General features: G+C 42.8%; 1 protein-coding gene across 2 annotated transcripts; it reads left to right on the top strand.

The window, feature by feature from the left end:
• The first annotated feature begins 463 nt into the window (after positions 1–463).
• Positions 464–3,765, top strand: tubb4b.S (tubulin beta 4B class IVb S homeolog). 2 transcript variants are annotated; one of them, NM_001086046.1, is given in 4 exon segments: positions 464–570; positions 1,936–2,044; positions 2,119–2,229; positions 2,567–3,765. In NM_001086046.1, coding segments are annotated over 4 exon segments (1,338 nt in total). In that variant the 5' UTR covers positions 464–513; the 3' UTR covers positions 3,628–3,765.
• The last annotated feature ends 13,854 nt before the right edge of the window (positions 3,766–17,619 follow it).

The raw sequence follows: 17,619 nt of genomic DNA, 5'->3' as shown, positions 1-17,619 counted from the left end.
CGCAGCGAGTCCCTGGACCGCCTATGCCTGCGCAAGGGAAGGAAACGCAGTTTACTTTGGGAATAACAATTTGATCGTAGGTCTTGGCACTAAAGTCGCACTGCGGAGGTTACTAGGACGCCGCCGTTGCACCACCCACTTTTGTTTAGGACAGCCAATCACAACCCTCGTCAATCATTTGAACGCGACCAATAATGGGGTCAACCGCGTCTCGAGTGTATTGATACTGACAGTTAGCAGCGCCCCTTTTCCAGCCAATCCATGTTAGGATTATGTCAATCCCTTTGGGTTGACGGACATCATCTCAACCAATCACGAAGAGAAAAGCGCTTCGAGGCGTTACCCTCTAAACGCAGTTACAGCCAATAAGAAAGCGAGCAGGGTTCTTGCTGTCTTGAGCCATCAGTCAGAGAGCTTCCTATAAAAGGAGCAGCGCGAGGCAGTTGTATTCAGGCGCTCCAAGGCAACAAGCAGAGTACAAGCTTTAGTGTAGAGCCTTTTAACACAGATATCATGAGGGAAATCGTACATCTGCAGGCTGGACAGTGTGGCAACCAGATCGGAGCCAAGGTAAGCGCCATGGGGAGAACAATTTGACACTTTGTCTCCTTACAGGCGCGGGCTGGGGCGGAGGCGTCTGGTACCACATGCGGCGCTTCCTAGAATATGGCGGCTTGGGCCCTACTTTTTATGTTTCTGCCTCATTTGTGAGGTGTTTTTTGAGGCGGGAGCCCCAGTTGTTCTTGTGCCGCAGGAGCGGAAAGTGGGTGTGGCTGCTGGGCGAATCTGCTGGGTCACGTGCTCGTCCCTCCTTTCAATTTCAAACCTGTGCCCTCGGGTGGAGTCGAGTGTAGGGGCGGGGCGCGCACCTGCTCCGGACGGTTAGGCTTCATGCTGTCAGGGAACCCGTGGGGTGGCGGGAACATTGTTTTTCATGTTCTATGGCAGCTCCCACCTGAGACTGCGCCAGGGCGGGGTTAGCAACGGATTTCGCTTTATTCTGATCCCTACTATTTAGTGTTACGTGCTCTGCGCCTTTTTAAGCTTGAACTTCAATGTGCAGATCGGACTGAAACTCCCAGCATTCATACGGCTAGAGTAAAGTGGGGCTTGACATGTTAAACTGCACCTCTCCAGCTCGCAACTGCCTTATGGGAATGATGGTGGGGGTTGTGGTTAATCAGGGGTGTCCTGGGCCTCATGTTGAGCTATGGCAAGACTTTCCTGGCAGCTGGGTGTTTTGTATCTGCCAGGCTGTGTCTGAGTGTGGAATGTTCTGGGCTTGTGCCAGGCTGCAGCCATGTCTAGGGCTGAGCAGGGAATGTCCTTGTGCTGATAATGAGCTTCCTCTACTGACAGGGAGAGCCATGTGGCCTGGGCTGTAGCCATGATCTGGGCTTTTAGGTGCTGTTGAACTACAAATCCCATCATCTGCTGAGTTAGTTTATATTTGGAGGCATGTTGAAGCTTTGTTTTGTGCTTCCCACACTTGCCTACTGCTAGGCTTGGGAGGAAGATCTGATGCTTGCATTGCAAGTAGGAGATGCCATTATGATTACTAACAAGTACGTGTCTGTATGAGGTCATGTGTAGGAAAGACTAACTGTCCCTGAAATGCATTAGTTGCTTTAACAGCAGGAAAGGGGCCCTTCACTCAGCCTTCACTTGCCCAGGAAGTGCCGGAATGCCAGAGCAGTGCCTCGGCTGTTCCACTTCCTCTTCAGCTCTCGGTGCAGGTACATGTACTTGAGCTACAATATAGTGCATCTATATCCTAGCTTTAATCCTTTAACTTTCTACTTATGGGCACAGGCTGGTCTGCTAACTGGAGGTGCTAAGGATGCAGAACAATTTTCTGCTCTATCAGAATGTAGTGCTAGAGGCTCTTCATTTAAATGTTTTTTTGTATTAACTGCTAAATTTTGTTTTTTTTAGTTCTGGGAAGTGATCAGCGATGAGCATGGAATTGACCCAACTGGAAGCTACCAAGGGGACAGTGACCTGCAGCTGGAGAGAATCAATGTCTATTACAATGAGGCAACAGGTACAGTGGAGCACTGATTATACTTGGTGTGGTGCTAATCTTGCTGCATTCCTTAAATTTTGACTCCCTTGCAGGTGGCAAGTATGTTCCCCGTGCTGTGCTGGTTGATCTTGAACCTGGGACCATGGACTCTGTGCGCTCAGGGCCATTTGGGCAGATATTCAGGCCTGACAACTTTGTATTTGGTAAGTAGGAACTGTCTGCTCCTAATCACTGCTCAGCTGAATCTCTCTAGATAATTAGGGGTTGCTTGCCTTAATTAGGCAAGGGGGGCAACAGACAATTATGGGCTAAAATTCACCCACTTGGGTATGCCCACTTGGTTTGGACTTTTATTTAGTTCCCTTTAAACTGCTCTAAAAGCAACTTGTGCATTAATGAGAGCATCCCTATCCTCCTATAAACCTCTAAAAACCAAACTATTTAACTTCGTCTGACTTAAAAGGCATTCTACTGCACCTCCGGTTCTTTGGAGCAGATGTTGGGTGAAATATATGCTAAGATTTTTTTCATCTCTTGTAGGTCAAAGCGGTGCTGGAAACAACTGGGCCAAGGGCCACTACACAGAGGGAGCAGAACTGGTTGACTCTGTGTTGGATGTTGTAAGGAAAGAAGCAGAAAGCTGTGACTGTCTTCAGGGCTTTCAGTTGACTCACTCTTTGGGGGGTGGTACTGGCTCTGGAATGGGTACCCTGCTCATCAGCAAAATTAGGGAAGAGTACCCAGACAGAATCATGAACACTTTTAGTGTGGTGCCCTCCCCTAAAGTGTCTGACACAGTAGTAGAGCCATACAATGCCACCCTGTCGGTGCACCAGCTTGTAGAGAACACAGATGAGACCTACTGTATAGATAATGAGGCCCTCTATGATATCTGCTTCAGAACCCTAAAACTCACCACACCCACCTATGGGGACCTGAACCACTTGGTCTCAGCCACCATGAGTGGGGTAACAACCTGCCTGCGATTCCCTGGCCAGCTCAATGCTGACCTGCGCAAACTGGCTGTCAACATGGTCCCATTCCCCCGTCTGCACTTTTTCATGCCTGGCTTTGCTCCACTTACCAGCAGAGGTAGCCAACAGTACCGTGCCTTAACCGTGCCAGAGCTGACCCAGCAGATGTTCGATGCCAAGAACATGATGGCTGCCTGTGACCCCCGCCATGGCCGCTATCTGACTGTGGCTGCTGTGTTCAGGGGCCGCATGTCCATGAAAGAAGTGGATGAACAGATGTTGAATGTGCAGAACAAGAACAGCAGTTACTTTGTGGAATGGATCCCCAACAACGTTAAGACTGCTGTCTGTGACATACCACCCAGAGGCCTGAAAATGTCTGCGACCTTCATTGGTAACAGCACAGCCATCCAGGAACTGTTCAAGCGCATTTCTGAACAGTTCACTGCCATGTTCCGCAGAAAGGCCTTCTTGCACTGGTACACAGGCGAGGGCATGGATGAGATGGAATTCACAGAGGCTGAGAGCAACATGAATGACCTGGTGTCTGAGTACCAACAGTACCAGGATGCCACTGCTGAGGAGGAGGGCGAGTTTGAGGAAGGGGAAGAGGAGGAAAATGCATAAAAGCTCTTGATCACTTGTAAATTATTCATCTTTCTGCTCATGTTCGTTTAAGTTTATTTGTTACTTGCATTCACTTATCTCCAATTTCAATGTTACCAGTTGTACAGAACGTTCTCTTCATTAAAAGCATTTTTCATACTGGCTTGTCTTTGACCTCTTAAACGGAGCAGTGCTACTTATACTGCCCAGGGTCTCTCCAAAGCTGTCACTGAACCCAAGGGGCTATTCCATTAAGGTGCAATAAACCTCAACCCACTGTAGTTCATGAAACTTTAAGGTTAAAGTTTTCTGTGCTCTGCTTCTAGTAACTTGCATGTTTTAACACTTCATTCCATAATCCCATGGGGTGATGGTTCAAGGGCAACACCACCTAAAATGTAAGTAAGACACTATTCCAATAAACACTGGTCTCACTGGAGGGTAAATATGACTGCTTATTCTCTACACTGCTTCTACTTATTTCCCAAACAATGTAGAAGAAGCCAGCTGACCTACTACATTGTTTCAGGAGTCAGAAACAGACCATAGCAATAACTGTTAAACACGAATAAACCCAATGCACATGAGGAATTACATTTTTTGTTAATTTGGCAAAAATCAGTTTTTGGGGTGATGATCCTCTTTAATTGGGCTTGTAATTGCAATAGTCAGAGAACATGCCTTCCTGTCTGGAAAGCCTGCAGGGATTGATTTGGAGTAGCACACCAAATGAGTAAGGAGGCTGCCCAGGAAATTGCTCAGGTGGGATGGTATCATTGTAGCGGCAGCCGGGTATCTGCAGTGGTTTAAAGGCAGAGTCCTGTGGGTGTGTTACTGCTATTCCCCAATTCACTTACAGACCTGCTGTGGTAAAACTCGTCCATGCGATAGTGAACTCTGGGCTGATAACTGACACTGATGCTCCAGGCAAAGTGAGGGATACAGCCTGGAAAGGAAGAACAGCAAAGGCAACACAGCCTGGATACAGAATGGTAGGTCCATCGCAGGAACAAGCCCTGTTACCCTAAACCCCTGTTTTTTAACCCAGATATGACTGGCTTACTCAATTATTCAACATATAATCAAGGGTTAAATTCAACAACATTTGGAAACCCCAGGTTAGTAAACTGGGCACTAAACAGCAGGACCTCCAAGAACCAATCACCAGTCTATAATCAAGGGGGTCATACGCCAGCACGCAAGAGCCAATCACTAGTCTATAACCAAAGGGTCAATCACTAGCCAGCACCCAAGAGCCAATCACCAGTCTATAACTAAGGTGTCAATCACCAGTCTGTACCCAAGGATTCAATTTCCATTTAGTTTCCAGTGAAGCAATGGAATTGGACATAGTGTCTGCGGTGCTACATCTGACCGGAATATTGGCTAACGGGTCAAGGAAGGCATCTCCCACAAGCAGGGGCGATCCTGGCCCCTCCGCCGCTGCTGCTGCCCTCTCTCCCCCGGAAATACGCTGTTAAAGTATCAGGAGCAGCATTTTTGCTGCTCCTGGTACCTAGTGGGGCACTGCTGCCTGAGGCGACAGCCTCAACTCGCCTCATTGGCGAAGCACCCCTGCCCACAAGCAGAATTGTTTGTGGGAGATTGGGAAGCTGCTGCACTTCTGGAGATGAGGTGCCAAGGATTTATATTCTTCTAGAAAGGAGACCCTGCTAGTCTGTGTGAGTGCCTGGAGGGACTTCTACTCAGAGACTCAAAGATTCCCGGTGGATTACTGTCTGCAGTTTTGGGGGTTGGTACTTTGTCTATGTGGGATATTTTGTGGTTGTCTTTGGGAAAAATTACCGGCCAGCTACCTGTGGATTTACCCACATCATGATTATTTCACAGTGTGGTGAAGTAGTTTCATTTGGTGTTATAATGTGTAATAAAAATCACTAAAACCAATTGGTGAAGATCTGTGGCTCAGCTCAAATACGCCCACCTTTACACATTCCAGTTCCACTTTGAGGTGTTGTGGGGCCCCAGAGCCCCAGTTTTATGCTCAGGAGAATTGTGTCACACGCTGTTACTCCAGTTAACTCCCAGCGGTCCTTGGTCACCCTTGTACTCTGAGTGGCCCCTGGAACTAGGGAGTCTATAGAGGCCCTGGATCTAGGCCCCAACTGGCAGTCTATAGAGGCCCTGGAACTAGGCCCCAACTGGGGGTCAATAGAGGCCCTGGAACTAATGGGCTGCCCATGATTAAGTGCCCTGGGGAGCATGAAACATGCAGGGCCAATGGAGATACTGTTCCTTTTTACTGCATCTTCAATAAACATTACATTTTTAACTTTATTTTTGGTGGCCCTTGTGGAGTCTGACACCCCTCTTTTGTATGTTGCGGTTTATCTGCTCCCAAAGCTGAGGTGCTGGGGCATCTTTTTTACGTAGTGAGTGATCAACATATTTTGTGTCCTGTGCCCCTTTCTTTTCGGGGGTTTAATACAATAATGGCAAACCCAGGCAGCACGGAGACAGTAGGAAATAACAGTAGGGCACAAGATGGGAACAGTAAAATTTATATCGGTTTTTCCCAACCTGTTTTCCTTCAGTTGCTGTTCAGTAGTTGCATCACTTTTGACACCATTTGCTACAAATTAGAAGACTCGGATGGCTTTTAAGCAATAATATACTTTTGTTAACAAACCCTATGTATTAAGGCTTATTAGAATTCTCTGCTGTTTCTGAGCAATGCTCGTGTAGGGACCCATAACTTTTACTATGTTCCTATAGCTTTAAGCCCTACCCTTTTCCTTATCCTTAGTTACTAGGCGAAAGCCTATGTATCTATTTAAGTATTTACATATCCAGTGTTATTGGTCAAAGGGTGTAATGACCACTTCCTGCCACACTATACAATATAGTGTTTGGAAAGATGGTGTCCCAACCATTTGGATGTGCCCATTGAGCCTGGATACACCAAGGCCCAGTAAAGCCACCACCCTAAAGGGACAGCACCTTTAGTGTTTAAGTCGGGGACCAGGGAACCCAGTGAATGAGATTTAGTTAGAGCAGGATAGATCTTTCATAGACTCTCTAGGAGAGTGAGATAGGTTATATTGCAAGAGAAGTTGTGTGCTCCATCCAGGATCAATAGCAGGGAGTTGCTTCCCAAAAGGCTTCCTTGTATGCCTTTAGTGAAAGGGCCACAGTGGATAGGGTGTTAGGCTAGACTTCTTCTCCCTAACCACTCCAGTGGATGGGCTCTGGCCCACTTGAACTGTGATATGCTAATACCTCCTCATACATGAGTAAACCTGTGGTCATTTGCTTGTGCTAAATAAACCATGCATTTGTTTTTCACCATAAGAACCTCCTGGTGTCCAGTTAATCCTATTTTTACATGTACAGTAGCCTGAGAGTTGTACTTCTACTACACCTTTATGGGAAACTTCCACTTAGCGAAGGCCCTGATCCTGATGTGTGAGTCCAATGTAACCCATGCTCATTACGATTAGCTGGACACTTAACTATCTGTGGTCTGGATAGCCCAGATTAGCGTTACACTTGATTCGCATCATTTGTGTTATGATCCTTCCTAGAATCAGGCTTTTTATAGTTTCCACCATGTGATTTTCTTTTGCGTGCCACTAGGTGGCACTCATTGCTCACTCAAAATTATTAAGATGCCCACTAAGACCTGTAACTTCAGCCTTGGTTTTGGTAAATGTGAAATGTAGCATTCATTAACTTAAAGCAATTTGTGTTCTGTTTAAGTCAGACCATTGGGCATGCTGAATTATAGCCACATGGGGAGAGAAACTGTAGTGTGTAGTCAGGCTGGTGGGAGCAAGTGATACCTGTGTGCAAGCATTTTAACTCCTTCACCCCCCCTAGGGTTGCCACCTGACTGGTATTTTACCGGCCTGGCCCGTTAAAATGATGGTTTATCCTAATGCTATTATTAGGGGAAAAAAGATAACTATATAGGAAGGTCGGTATTTTTTTACAGAAAAGGTGGCAACCCTACACCTCCCTGTGCTTTTCCCAAGCCATGAAGGATCCAGTGTGAGAGCAGAGATCTATTCTTAATCCCATTATGGGCCTGGAACATTGGCTATAAACTCTATAAATAACCAATTTCAATGCACAGAGCCTACTCTGCATATTCACTACGTCTAGGAGTTGATTTTAATGGGCAAATAAATCCCCAGTGATTTTGCAATTCCACAATATTAAACTAAACTAAGTGAATATCTAGAAAGATGCCAGTTCTAATTTGCCATTCTATTAACCAATCAAATCAAAAGAAAATGTGTCTGGCGTTTAGTGTTTTTACTAATCTGCCCCATAACACAGAATAGACCATAAATGCATAAAACCATTAATCTGGTACTGTTTTATAACACTCCGTGTTACGCAAGAGTCACAGGAACAAATCTTATTAATGGGGAAATAAAAGTGTGTGATTTGGATTAATATCAGTGCCTTCCTGCCTGTGGGTTAGGAAATAAGGTTGCAATGAGTGAATGGAGCAAGGATACTCTGTCAGTATGTGGTGCAATCTTTCCTGCTCCTCTGGGCTGTAATTCTATATAATACACAAAAGCCATGAATATCCTGTAAATTATATCCTTATAAACGGTGAGTAGTGATGTCATTTCTGTCACATGACTCACTAAAATTTGTGTATTATAATAAATAAAGTACCCCCAGTTGTAAAATATGAGGATATTAGAAGTTACCTCGGAGTTCCATGACCTGTATAAAAACACTCGGCCTTCGGCCTCGTGTTTTTATATGGTCATGAAACTCCTCAGTAACTTATAATATCCTTATATTTTACAAGAGGGGGTACTTTATTCACTATATAAAGGAATGCGCTCTATGGGAATTAATATACTTAATGTACCAGTGTATAAAGAATCTTAGGTGAAGTAAACACAAATGCATTTTAGCTGTTTATCTGAAGCCCAAAAATGACACACACTGACTGAACAGAGGGAGGACAACAACCCATAGCCTGCCTGCCTATGGCACCTTCCAGCAACCCCTCTGGCATTTGCCAGACTCTATTGGCCCTATGTATTGGGGGTCATCCCTGTGTTATTGGCAATACTCAGCAATATATAACAGACTGCTGGGGAATCTCAAGGGAAAGCTAACCCACCCAACATTACTTTGTACTTTATCTTTGTAATATTGTTGGTTTTAATATAATCCCTAATGGATTAGGGACTTGCTAAACAAAAAATGTTTAAATCTGATTTTTACCTTCTATGCTTGGTTTGGGGCCAGTGGGGTTAAATTTGACTGGGCATGCCAGTTAACATGGAGCCACAGAGCTTGCACCGGGGGAATGCCGCAGCAGGCAGAGGGCACTTGTGACAGTGTTAGAGAGGTCAGTCGGTTCACACATGGGTAATGCCTGATTTTGTTTTATCTACCCTCTGGAACATTTTAACTCTGCATTAAGGAATGGTGCCAAATTCGCTTGGTGCCAGATGCTGCTGGAATGGGCGAATTAGCAGAGCCTTACAACCCAGCCACATAGTGATGCAGATGAGTAACTGTATTTTGGGGTAAATCAATGACAATAAAACATAAAGCCTATTTATAAGGACGGCTATTAGGGAAATAACACAAATGCCATCCGAGTTGGGATTATGCATCTTTATCAGTATGCCAGTTTAACCTCTTGTTATATTGGTGGCCTCACATCTCAGCCTTAGGCGATAATGAGTAGAGCAGGGGTCAGCATTGTCTGGAGCTTCCTTATGGCCTCTCTAGATAAACAGCTGCTATCAGAGCAACTTTCACGTGTTTTCATCACATTCCTTATCAGGGTTTATTATTAGTAAATCACAAATATGAATTCAAGAAAGGAAATATAACAGGATGTTTATTACTGCTGAGAATTATAAGGTCATCATATCCTGAATATTTTGAAATCAATGTAATGATTGTAGGGCTTATGTAAAGCTGGCTGCCAGAGATGATGCCCTGAGTTGTACCCCTTTCAGCCCATCTTAAAAACACTTTGTTTTTTCAGCCCATGGCAGGTGCAGACTGTCAGGGGTTGCCCACATGACACCCACAATGCATTGTATGCATTGCTACATGTACACATAGGGCTCATCACTCTGTAAAACGCGTAGGGTGGATGGAGATGCACTCTACGCATTTCGCACCCATCCAGGGCACTTAATCATGGGCCCATGATTAAATGCCCTGGATGGGTGCGAAACGCGTAGGGTGGATGGTGATGCACATATACATTTTTAACTTTGTATAAATAAAATTATTTTATTTTTAATTGAACTTCTCTAGTCCTGTGGATCCGTTTGAGTGCCGGTCGGCCCTGCTTTTTCTACATTTCCTTTGGCATTATGATGGCTGCTGGCGCAGGTACATGGGGAAATATAATGGCTGCTGGCACAGGTATATTGGGGCAATATGGTGGCTGCTGGCACAGGTACATTGGGGCAATATGGTGGCTGCTGGCACAGGTATATTGGGGCAATATGATGGCTGCTGGCACAGGTACATGATGGGGCAATAAGGTGGCTACTGGCACAAGTACAGACTTTGGGCAATATGGATTGGCTGCTGCTGGCACAGGTACAGATATGGGGGCAATACCTTGGCTCCTGCTGCTGGCACAGGTACACAGATGACTGGGGGCAATATGATGGATTTTTTGGCTGCTGCTGAGGGGCAATATGTGGGATTGGCTGCTTTTGGCACAGGTACAGAAGGGGCCAATATGATCACTGCTGGGCTGGCACAGGTACATGGTTGCAATATATGGGGCGAAGCTGATTGAAGCCTTTGCCTAGGGTGCACGTGATTATTTCGGATTTGGTTTGCCAGGCACTTGAATTCGTCTGAATCCTATACCTGCTGAAAAAGGCAGAATCCTAACCAGTATCCTTGATTCTGTGCATCCCTAACATTTATACAATACTTGAAACCAGTGAAAATGTGTAATTAGTGTATATTATGAAGTTGCTTAGAATTAAATTTCATACATTAATAAAAAAAATGGTTTTGGGTGGCGTTCCCCTTTAACGCTTCGTGCCTTCTGCAATAGAGTGTTTTAATTGATTTGTTTACTTGTGTCAGTACTCTTGGAACAAAGATTAAGAAAATGAAATGTACCTGAAAACCATTTCATGTGTCAACTTTTAGGGCCTTCTTTATGCAACACCAACTGGATTGAATAGGAGGTGTGGTCTGACATTAAGATGGTCAAATTCTGCAAGCCATGGCAAGTGCCATGAACCTTGATCATGCTCAGCTTAATGCATTAATTAAATGGAATGATTGGTTTCAGAGGTAATTATAAATGTAATTGCTATTGAAATCATTATTTGTCTGTCCTGTTCTCTGGTTTCAAAAATACAGCAGCAGCTAGCTAAACAACAGTCTGACAAAGGAGTTGACTTTTGCTACATTGTTTCAAGAGTCAGAACCAAAGAAGAGAAAGGGATATGCTGCTTTTAGTTGCAATTACACATAACTGTAAATAAAAATAAAAAGTTGCCCAGAAAGCGGACACTCGGTATAGCTTGCAGAGGCGTAACAATTCCTTTCACGAAGTACAGTGGACTTTGTTTACATGTTGGAGATAGGAAAGCCGTTGTATATCTTATGTACTGTGTAGTGCACTTGTCAGAGTATTTAAAAATGAGCACGTATAATCTGATAATGTGCAGGAATGCTCCTGACCTTCTATCGTACATGTGTCTCATTGCCCTTTTCCATTTGTTTTTTTTCCGACACTCATCATTAGTGATAACCTAGACCAGGTATGTCCAAAGTGCGGCCCAGGGGCCAATTTCTGCTTTTTTTCAAATTTACACTGGCCCTCAGCCTCCATCATGAAATTAATAATAATGAGGCCCCCCAGCACAGTGCGATCAGGAATTGCATAGCAGTAATATTTGGGCACATGAGTGAAATGATCTGCCACTTGGTCTATACTGCTGCCTGTGTGCTGAAGGTGTTAGTAATAGTCACGTACTGGCACATAGAGATGCGCTGTTTTCACATACTTCTTTAGGGCTGAAGGTGTCCATAGACGTACTGACGTGCCAGTACAGTAAAAGAAGTATGGCGTCACTGCGTTCCAGTACGTGTCTATTGCTAACACCTTCAGTACACAGGCAGCAGTATAGACCAAGTGGCAGATCATTTCACTAATGTGCCCAAATATTACTGCTACGATTACTCGATTCCTGTAATTTAATGTTAATGGTTCAAAGACTGTCAGGCTGAATGGTCGGCCCCCACACATTTTCACCTCACCAAATCTAGCCCTTATTGCAAAAAGTTTGGGCACCCCTGACCAAGACTGTGGGTTCTGTTAGCTGTACAGGCTGGTCTTCTTGACATTAGAATTCTTATGAACTGTATTACTATGGAAGCTTATTTTTTATTCTTATGCTAGACAGCAACATGCTGATAGATCCAGCTTCTTGGTATGGGTATGACTTCCAAATAGGACAGGCCTGCTCAGCATATTGTATGTTTAATGTGGCTGCACAGTGTAGCCCCAGGATTATTTCTGCTGCTTTCCTGAAGCTCACCAAAGATTTTTTAAAAGTAATGGTAATATGTAAAGTGTTTGGTCTACCAGATTAGCAAATGGTTAAACTAGCAATCACATGACAAGGTGTTTTTTTTTCATAGCAACAAGTCAGGAGATGGTAATGCTTCATGCATTCATTCATTGTTCTGTTTATATGGGGCAGGGTGATGCTCCTGGGCATATACCCAGCAGTAATAAAAGAAAGATAGTGGTGACAGCGTTTATGAAATCAGGAGTTGCAGAAATATCCAGCTACATATTTGGACCATTTAAAGGGTTTACGATTCAGCTGGCTGGCCAGTATTGCCAAGTGTCCTCTCTTCTGTTACCTGCCTCTACTTTACATGCTGCAGTTTTCTTTTTTATCACTTAAGCTGGCCATAGATGTTGAGATTTTTAAAAGATCCGATCCTCATCGTGAGACCACGATTTTCTTGGAACTATCGTACGATCGTACGAATTGACCATCAACTAAAAAGACCAATTTGCCATTAAAACAAAGAAGAGCTGCCTGCTTGGCCCTGCAAACATAGATAGATTGCACTGGGACCGACAAAGATTTTTTGACCTGGCCGATCAATTTCCTGACAGATGTCGGCCGAAAAATCGTAAGACGTTCGATCGTTCGAATCCCACTAACCGCACGATAATTTAGAAGGATTGGTCGTTCAGAAGAGGAATCGTCGCGTCTATGGGGAGCTTAAGGCAATGTGATATCTGCTGGCATTTGTAGTCAAACAACTGTTTATTTTCAGCACACCACTTACTTGTTAATTATAGGGTGCATTCAATCCCAGGCTGCTTCAAGCTCAACATTATAATATCTTGGAGAAAGGGAAAAAGAAGCACACCTTACTTTGGCTCCTGCCTTTAAAGCATTTATTGCAGAAATATGGCACAAGCTTTCTGGGACAACCCCTTCCTCAGGTGCATTACACACATTGCATTAAATATATTATACATTTACAAAAAGCATTGTAAACTAAAACTTACATTCAGTCCTTTAGGCACAAGAGAATCTAATATTATTTATCCATGCTGCCTCTTTTCTCAGCAACTGTTTCCGCACATTACCTGTCAATGGATTAACCTGTTCCAATATAGTCCATTTTACGTGAGATACTGTGTGTTTGTTATGAAAAAAATGTTTTGCAACTGATAATTCAGAAAAATGTTCATTTCTTTCTTCCTGTTTATTTCTTTCTTCCTTCTCTGTTGTACAATTTCGTATGTTACTTTTATGCTCATTAAGACGAACCTTAAAGGACCTACTTGTCTGTCCCACATACGATAATCCACATGGGCACTTTAACATATAGATTACTCCCATACTGTTACAGGAAAAATGCCCATTCATCCTAATGGGGGAACCTTTTGTGGGATGAGCTATAGTATCACCTTTTATAATACCAGTGCAATGTGCACAATCCCCACAACCAAAAGTACCCTTTCTCAAAGGTGCCAACAATCCTGCATTCCTATCTTTCTGCAAAATCTTTTTGGAGACTATTTCTCCAATTGATCTCCCATGTCTGTATGGAAAAAAAGGGGGATCTTTAAATAATCGTCCTATTTTCCTATCTGTTTGTAGTATTCTCCAATTTTTTAGAATTGAACGTTTTACGTTGACACCAACGGGATTCTACTTAGCTTAGATTTTTTCGTTTCATTTTCTTATACTAGCAATTCATTACGTTCTACCATTTTTAGTTCCTGTTTTATTTGATCTAGTTGTGCCTTATCATAACCTCTTTGTACAAATTTGTTAATCATCACATCAGCCTCTTTCTCGTACAATATATCATTAGATGTATTACATCTTACCCTATTTAGCTGGCTACGACCCTAAAAAACACCAGGTGGATGACAGCTTGAAGGTAATAGAACGGTATTGCAGTCTTTTCTTTTATAATGCATGGACGTCATTATGTTATTGTCCTCAATACTTATTTTAATGTCCAAATAAGCTAGTTCATTCTCTGAAAATTCAAAAGTGAACTTAATTGTACTATGCATTTGATTTATGTCCTTAATCATCTCCTTAAATTGACTGGCAGTACCGTTCCACGCCAAAAATATATCATCCACATAGCGCCAGTAATGTAAGATGTATTTACCCCACTCCATATTTAAAAAGTACTTATTTTCAAAATCATGCATAAATGTATTAGCGTATATAGGAGCCATGCTAGCACCTATGGCGCACCCTACCTAATGAACATAATACTGCTCCAAAAACATGAAATAATTCTTCGTTAATACCAATTCTAAAATTTCACAGGCAAAATTGATCTCATGTGTCTTGATTCCCAATTATGTATACACTCTATTCCTTCGGAGTGTGGTATTGTAGAATATAAATCACAGATATGTCCAGTGAGCATAAAAGTACTTTTTTATCTGGTAACTTTATTGTCTGCTGGCATTTGCCCATAACTTGTGCTTGTTTACTGCAGGGTGGATAGTTTATTCTTGTGAATGATTGAATCTGTGTTATTAGTCTGTCTGCATGGCAAAGCAAGGAGAGAGCAAGTCAGACCTACAGGAAAGTGCTTACTGCCCAGAGAATTTGCACATTTGCACAAGACTGGGGATAGTAACTGAAAGTCATTGTTTCTTTTTCTACTGTCATTTAGCCATTCTCTGTTATTTTAAACCTGCCCACTACAAATTTGTTTACACACATAAGTAAATGCAACATTAAAGCAAATCACATTTGAATGCACACTTGCTTCAGTTTTCTTTGCTCTTTAATTTGTAAAAAAAAGGTCAGACATCAGTACATAAAAATATAAAACTCTAAAGAGCAACTAAGGTAAGCCTAACAAGTTTGAAACTTTGCACTGTCCCCTGTCCTGCACCCGTTCACCGAGTGCAGAGGGCAAAGTCTGTATCATCTGAGCGAGCAGTGAAAAACGTGGAGATAAAGTGTTCTTCCCATAATCTTAGATTACATTTAAAGAAATCTGTAATTCATCTGTATCTTTTTTTCCACAAGCTGCACCCATACTGGCCCAAACTGGGTTGCAGCAAAAAAGTTATATAATGCAGTTGGGAAGACTAAAGTCTAAAATAGTATGTGTGAGTTTTCTGTATTATGGACACTAAATCACACGTACATTGAGTTGAGATTAAATTTAGGCTTCACTACAACCTCTCCAGTGGCATAACGAGATGTTACTGGGTCCCACAGCAAATTAACTTTAGGGCCCCAAACATATCCAGAGGTTGTCCTGTTTTACCAAAATGTATTAAAATTGTATATGAATTTGAGCCTTGTGGGGCCCCCTATACCTCCTGGGCCCCCCTGCAGCCGCAGGGTCTGCTTCCTCTGTAGTTACGCCCCTGAACCACTCCATGGATAAATTAATTCAATCTTCCACAGACTCACTCAGTACAGATCTCTGATTCTCTGTACTTCCTGCTCCCGTGCTGCTCATGCCAAATTAGCTTCTACAGGAATACCATGCATTTTTCTTCTAACAGGAGCACCAGCCTGGGGAATCAGGTAAGTGATTATAATCACCCCCAGTGATTTTAGCTTTAGTTCTCCTTTAGTATAATACGTATAATGCTATTAGAAAATTGGCTAATTATGCAGTGCCAGTAAGATATGGGCTCACTATATTTTTTTTTTCTTCCAAATTTTCTTGCTGATAACACTCCTGGCTCAATGTGACCTGCTGTCAGGGTTCAAAATGGAATATTAAGGCTTGTTTATTACTGAACTCTACATAGTTTGGCTTTTAAAGCTGAAATTGCCAGATTAATAAGACATTAAACCTAGAAATGGTTTTATGGCCAATGACTTCTATTGTTTGTTCTGTCACTGCAATGACACCAGGCTGAGGAGGAAAAGCCCCTGTTGCACTTGATATCAATGTGAATCAATTTGATAATACCTTTATTAAGTGTTTATATAGAAGCATCAGAACAATGCCTTCTGATGCCACAGCGCTCTATTGGCTAATTGATTCCAGCTGCCATATTGTTTGTGACCTGGAATGCTGAGTTTCTGCTTGGATACATTGTAACAGGTGAAACAACTTTAGATGCACAACATTTAATTTCCATAGTCAGCAGGGATTTGTTTATTCGGCTGACACATAGAGCTAATGATCTCTCATTAGTTTATAGTATCTGTTAATGACTTATTTATAATAACTACAGAGAGTTTACAGTACGTGCCTCACATCTACTGTAATAAGCAACAATGTTGTTTGACCTTTTCCACTTGTTTTTAAGATCCTTGGTTTTGGTATATAAAACAGAGGAATCAAGAAAGAGATGGATAACCAGTTTTCATTACAACCATCATCCGTGGCTCAAATCCTATACATGGACACCATGTCCGTGCAGACATTCAAAATAGGCCCTAATAATTCAAGTAGATCGATTTCTGATACAGATCAGTGATCAGAGCCCAAACATCATTGTTTGAAATCCCAAAGTCAGCTGGAGTGGAGTAAAGGAGACCGCCATTGGTCTCTTGAACACTTGAAATGCAGCCTATGGAGTGATAAATGGCCTTCTGGCAGTCTTATGGAAAAGCTTGGTTTAGGCAGATGCTAGGCGGACACTAACTGCCCAAATGGATAATGCCAACAGGGATTTTTCTCAAATGGGAAAAACAATCCTGAGCCCACAAGGGCAATTGGACTAGTCCCTGAGCAGGTGTGGTACAGATGTCACACAATTCTTATAATGCTGTACAGAGGCTTTTGGATGGAGACTGTATTAGTGATCAGTGAACATAACCTTTTACACTTGTCAGGAGAGCATATGGCTGCTCTAGGGCTAAATAGCCTAAACATATGTTGTTCCTAGAGTGACTACATGTAGAATTCAGCCTACCACTGGCTAATCTTTATTTTATCATTCAGCTCTTTTCAGTGGGACCCGGGCCACCATAAATGGGGTAAGCTCCCCTTCAGTAGTTATAAAGTGTATGTTTCCTACTTCTTTTTTTGTACAAGTACATATCATGTTGCCTTTCGTCCAGGGGATTGATAGCACCACCGCAAGTCTTTTGGCAATATAGAAAAGGAGGTGCAGCTACAGGATTTGTGATCTGCAGAAGTCAAATACTGTACCTACTGTTTTAATCTATAAAAATGTTACTACTGGCCTTGCTGAATACTGAATGGAGTAGGGAACAACCTAGCCTATGAATAAAGTGATCTGTCTAGGTAGGGCTTGCCCCTCTCTCTCTGCCTAGGGTGTTAGTGCCACTTAGTAGCAGATATAGGGGTTTGAGCTTTGTGTGCTCCAGTCTTGCTATGTTTCATTACATACTTGAAGATTTAAGCCATATGTGTGATTTTATAATCACACTACAGCGACATCCTGGTGTTGTGTAATTGTCACAGGGACAGAAACAGCACTTTGCTATATCTTTAGGCAAGTGGGAAATCCTACAATAAAGTAATAATATGAATAGGGAGGGGTAATCAATACAGTTACACAACCCATGGCCA

Source organism: Xenopus laevis, chromosome 8S (genome assembly GCF_017654675.1).
Source record: "Xenopus laevis strain J_2021 chromosome 8S, Xenopus_laevis_v10.1, whole genome shotgun sequence".
NCBI classification, from domain to species: domain Eukaryota; kingdom Metazoa; phylum Chordata; class Amphibia; order Anura; family Pipidae; genus Xenopus; species Xenopus laevis.
The sequence above is the reverse complement of the archived record's forward strand: the minus strand, read 5'-3'. Positions and strand labels throughout refer to the sequence as shown.

What these genes read in the sequence shown, in the direction of transcription:
- tubb4b.S (XM_041574069.1), top strand. Translation starts at nt 935, where the DNA reads ATGTTCTATGGCAGCTCCCACCTGAGACTGCGCCAGGGCGGG. An exon ending in TGAGACTGCGCCAGGGCGGG is followed by an intron (nt 977 to 1,935) that starts GTTAGCAACGGA and finishes TGTTTTTTTTAG; the next exon opens with TTCTGGGAAGTGATCAGCGA. An exon ending in GCCTGACAACTTTGTATTTG is followed by an intron (nt 2,230 to 2,566) that starts GTAAGTAGGAAC and finishes CATCTCTTGTAG; the next exon opens with GTCAAAGCGGTGCTGGAAAC.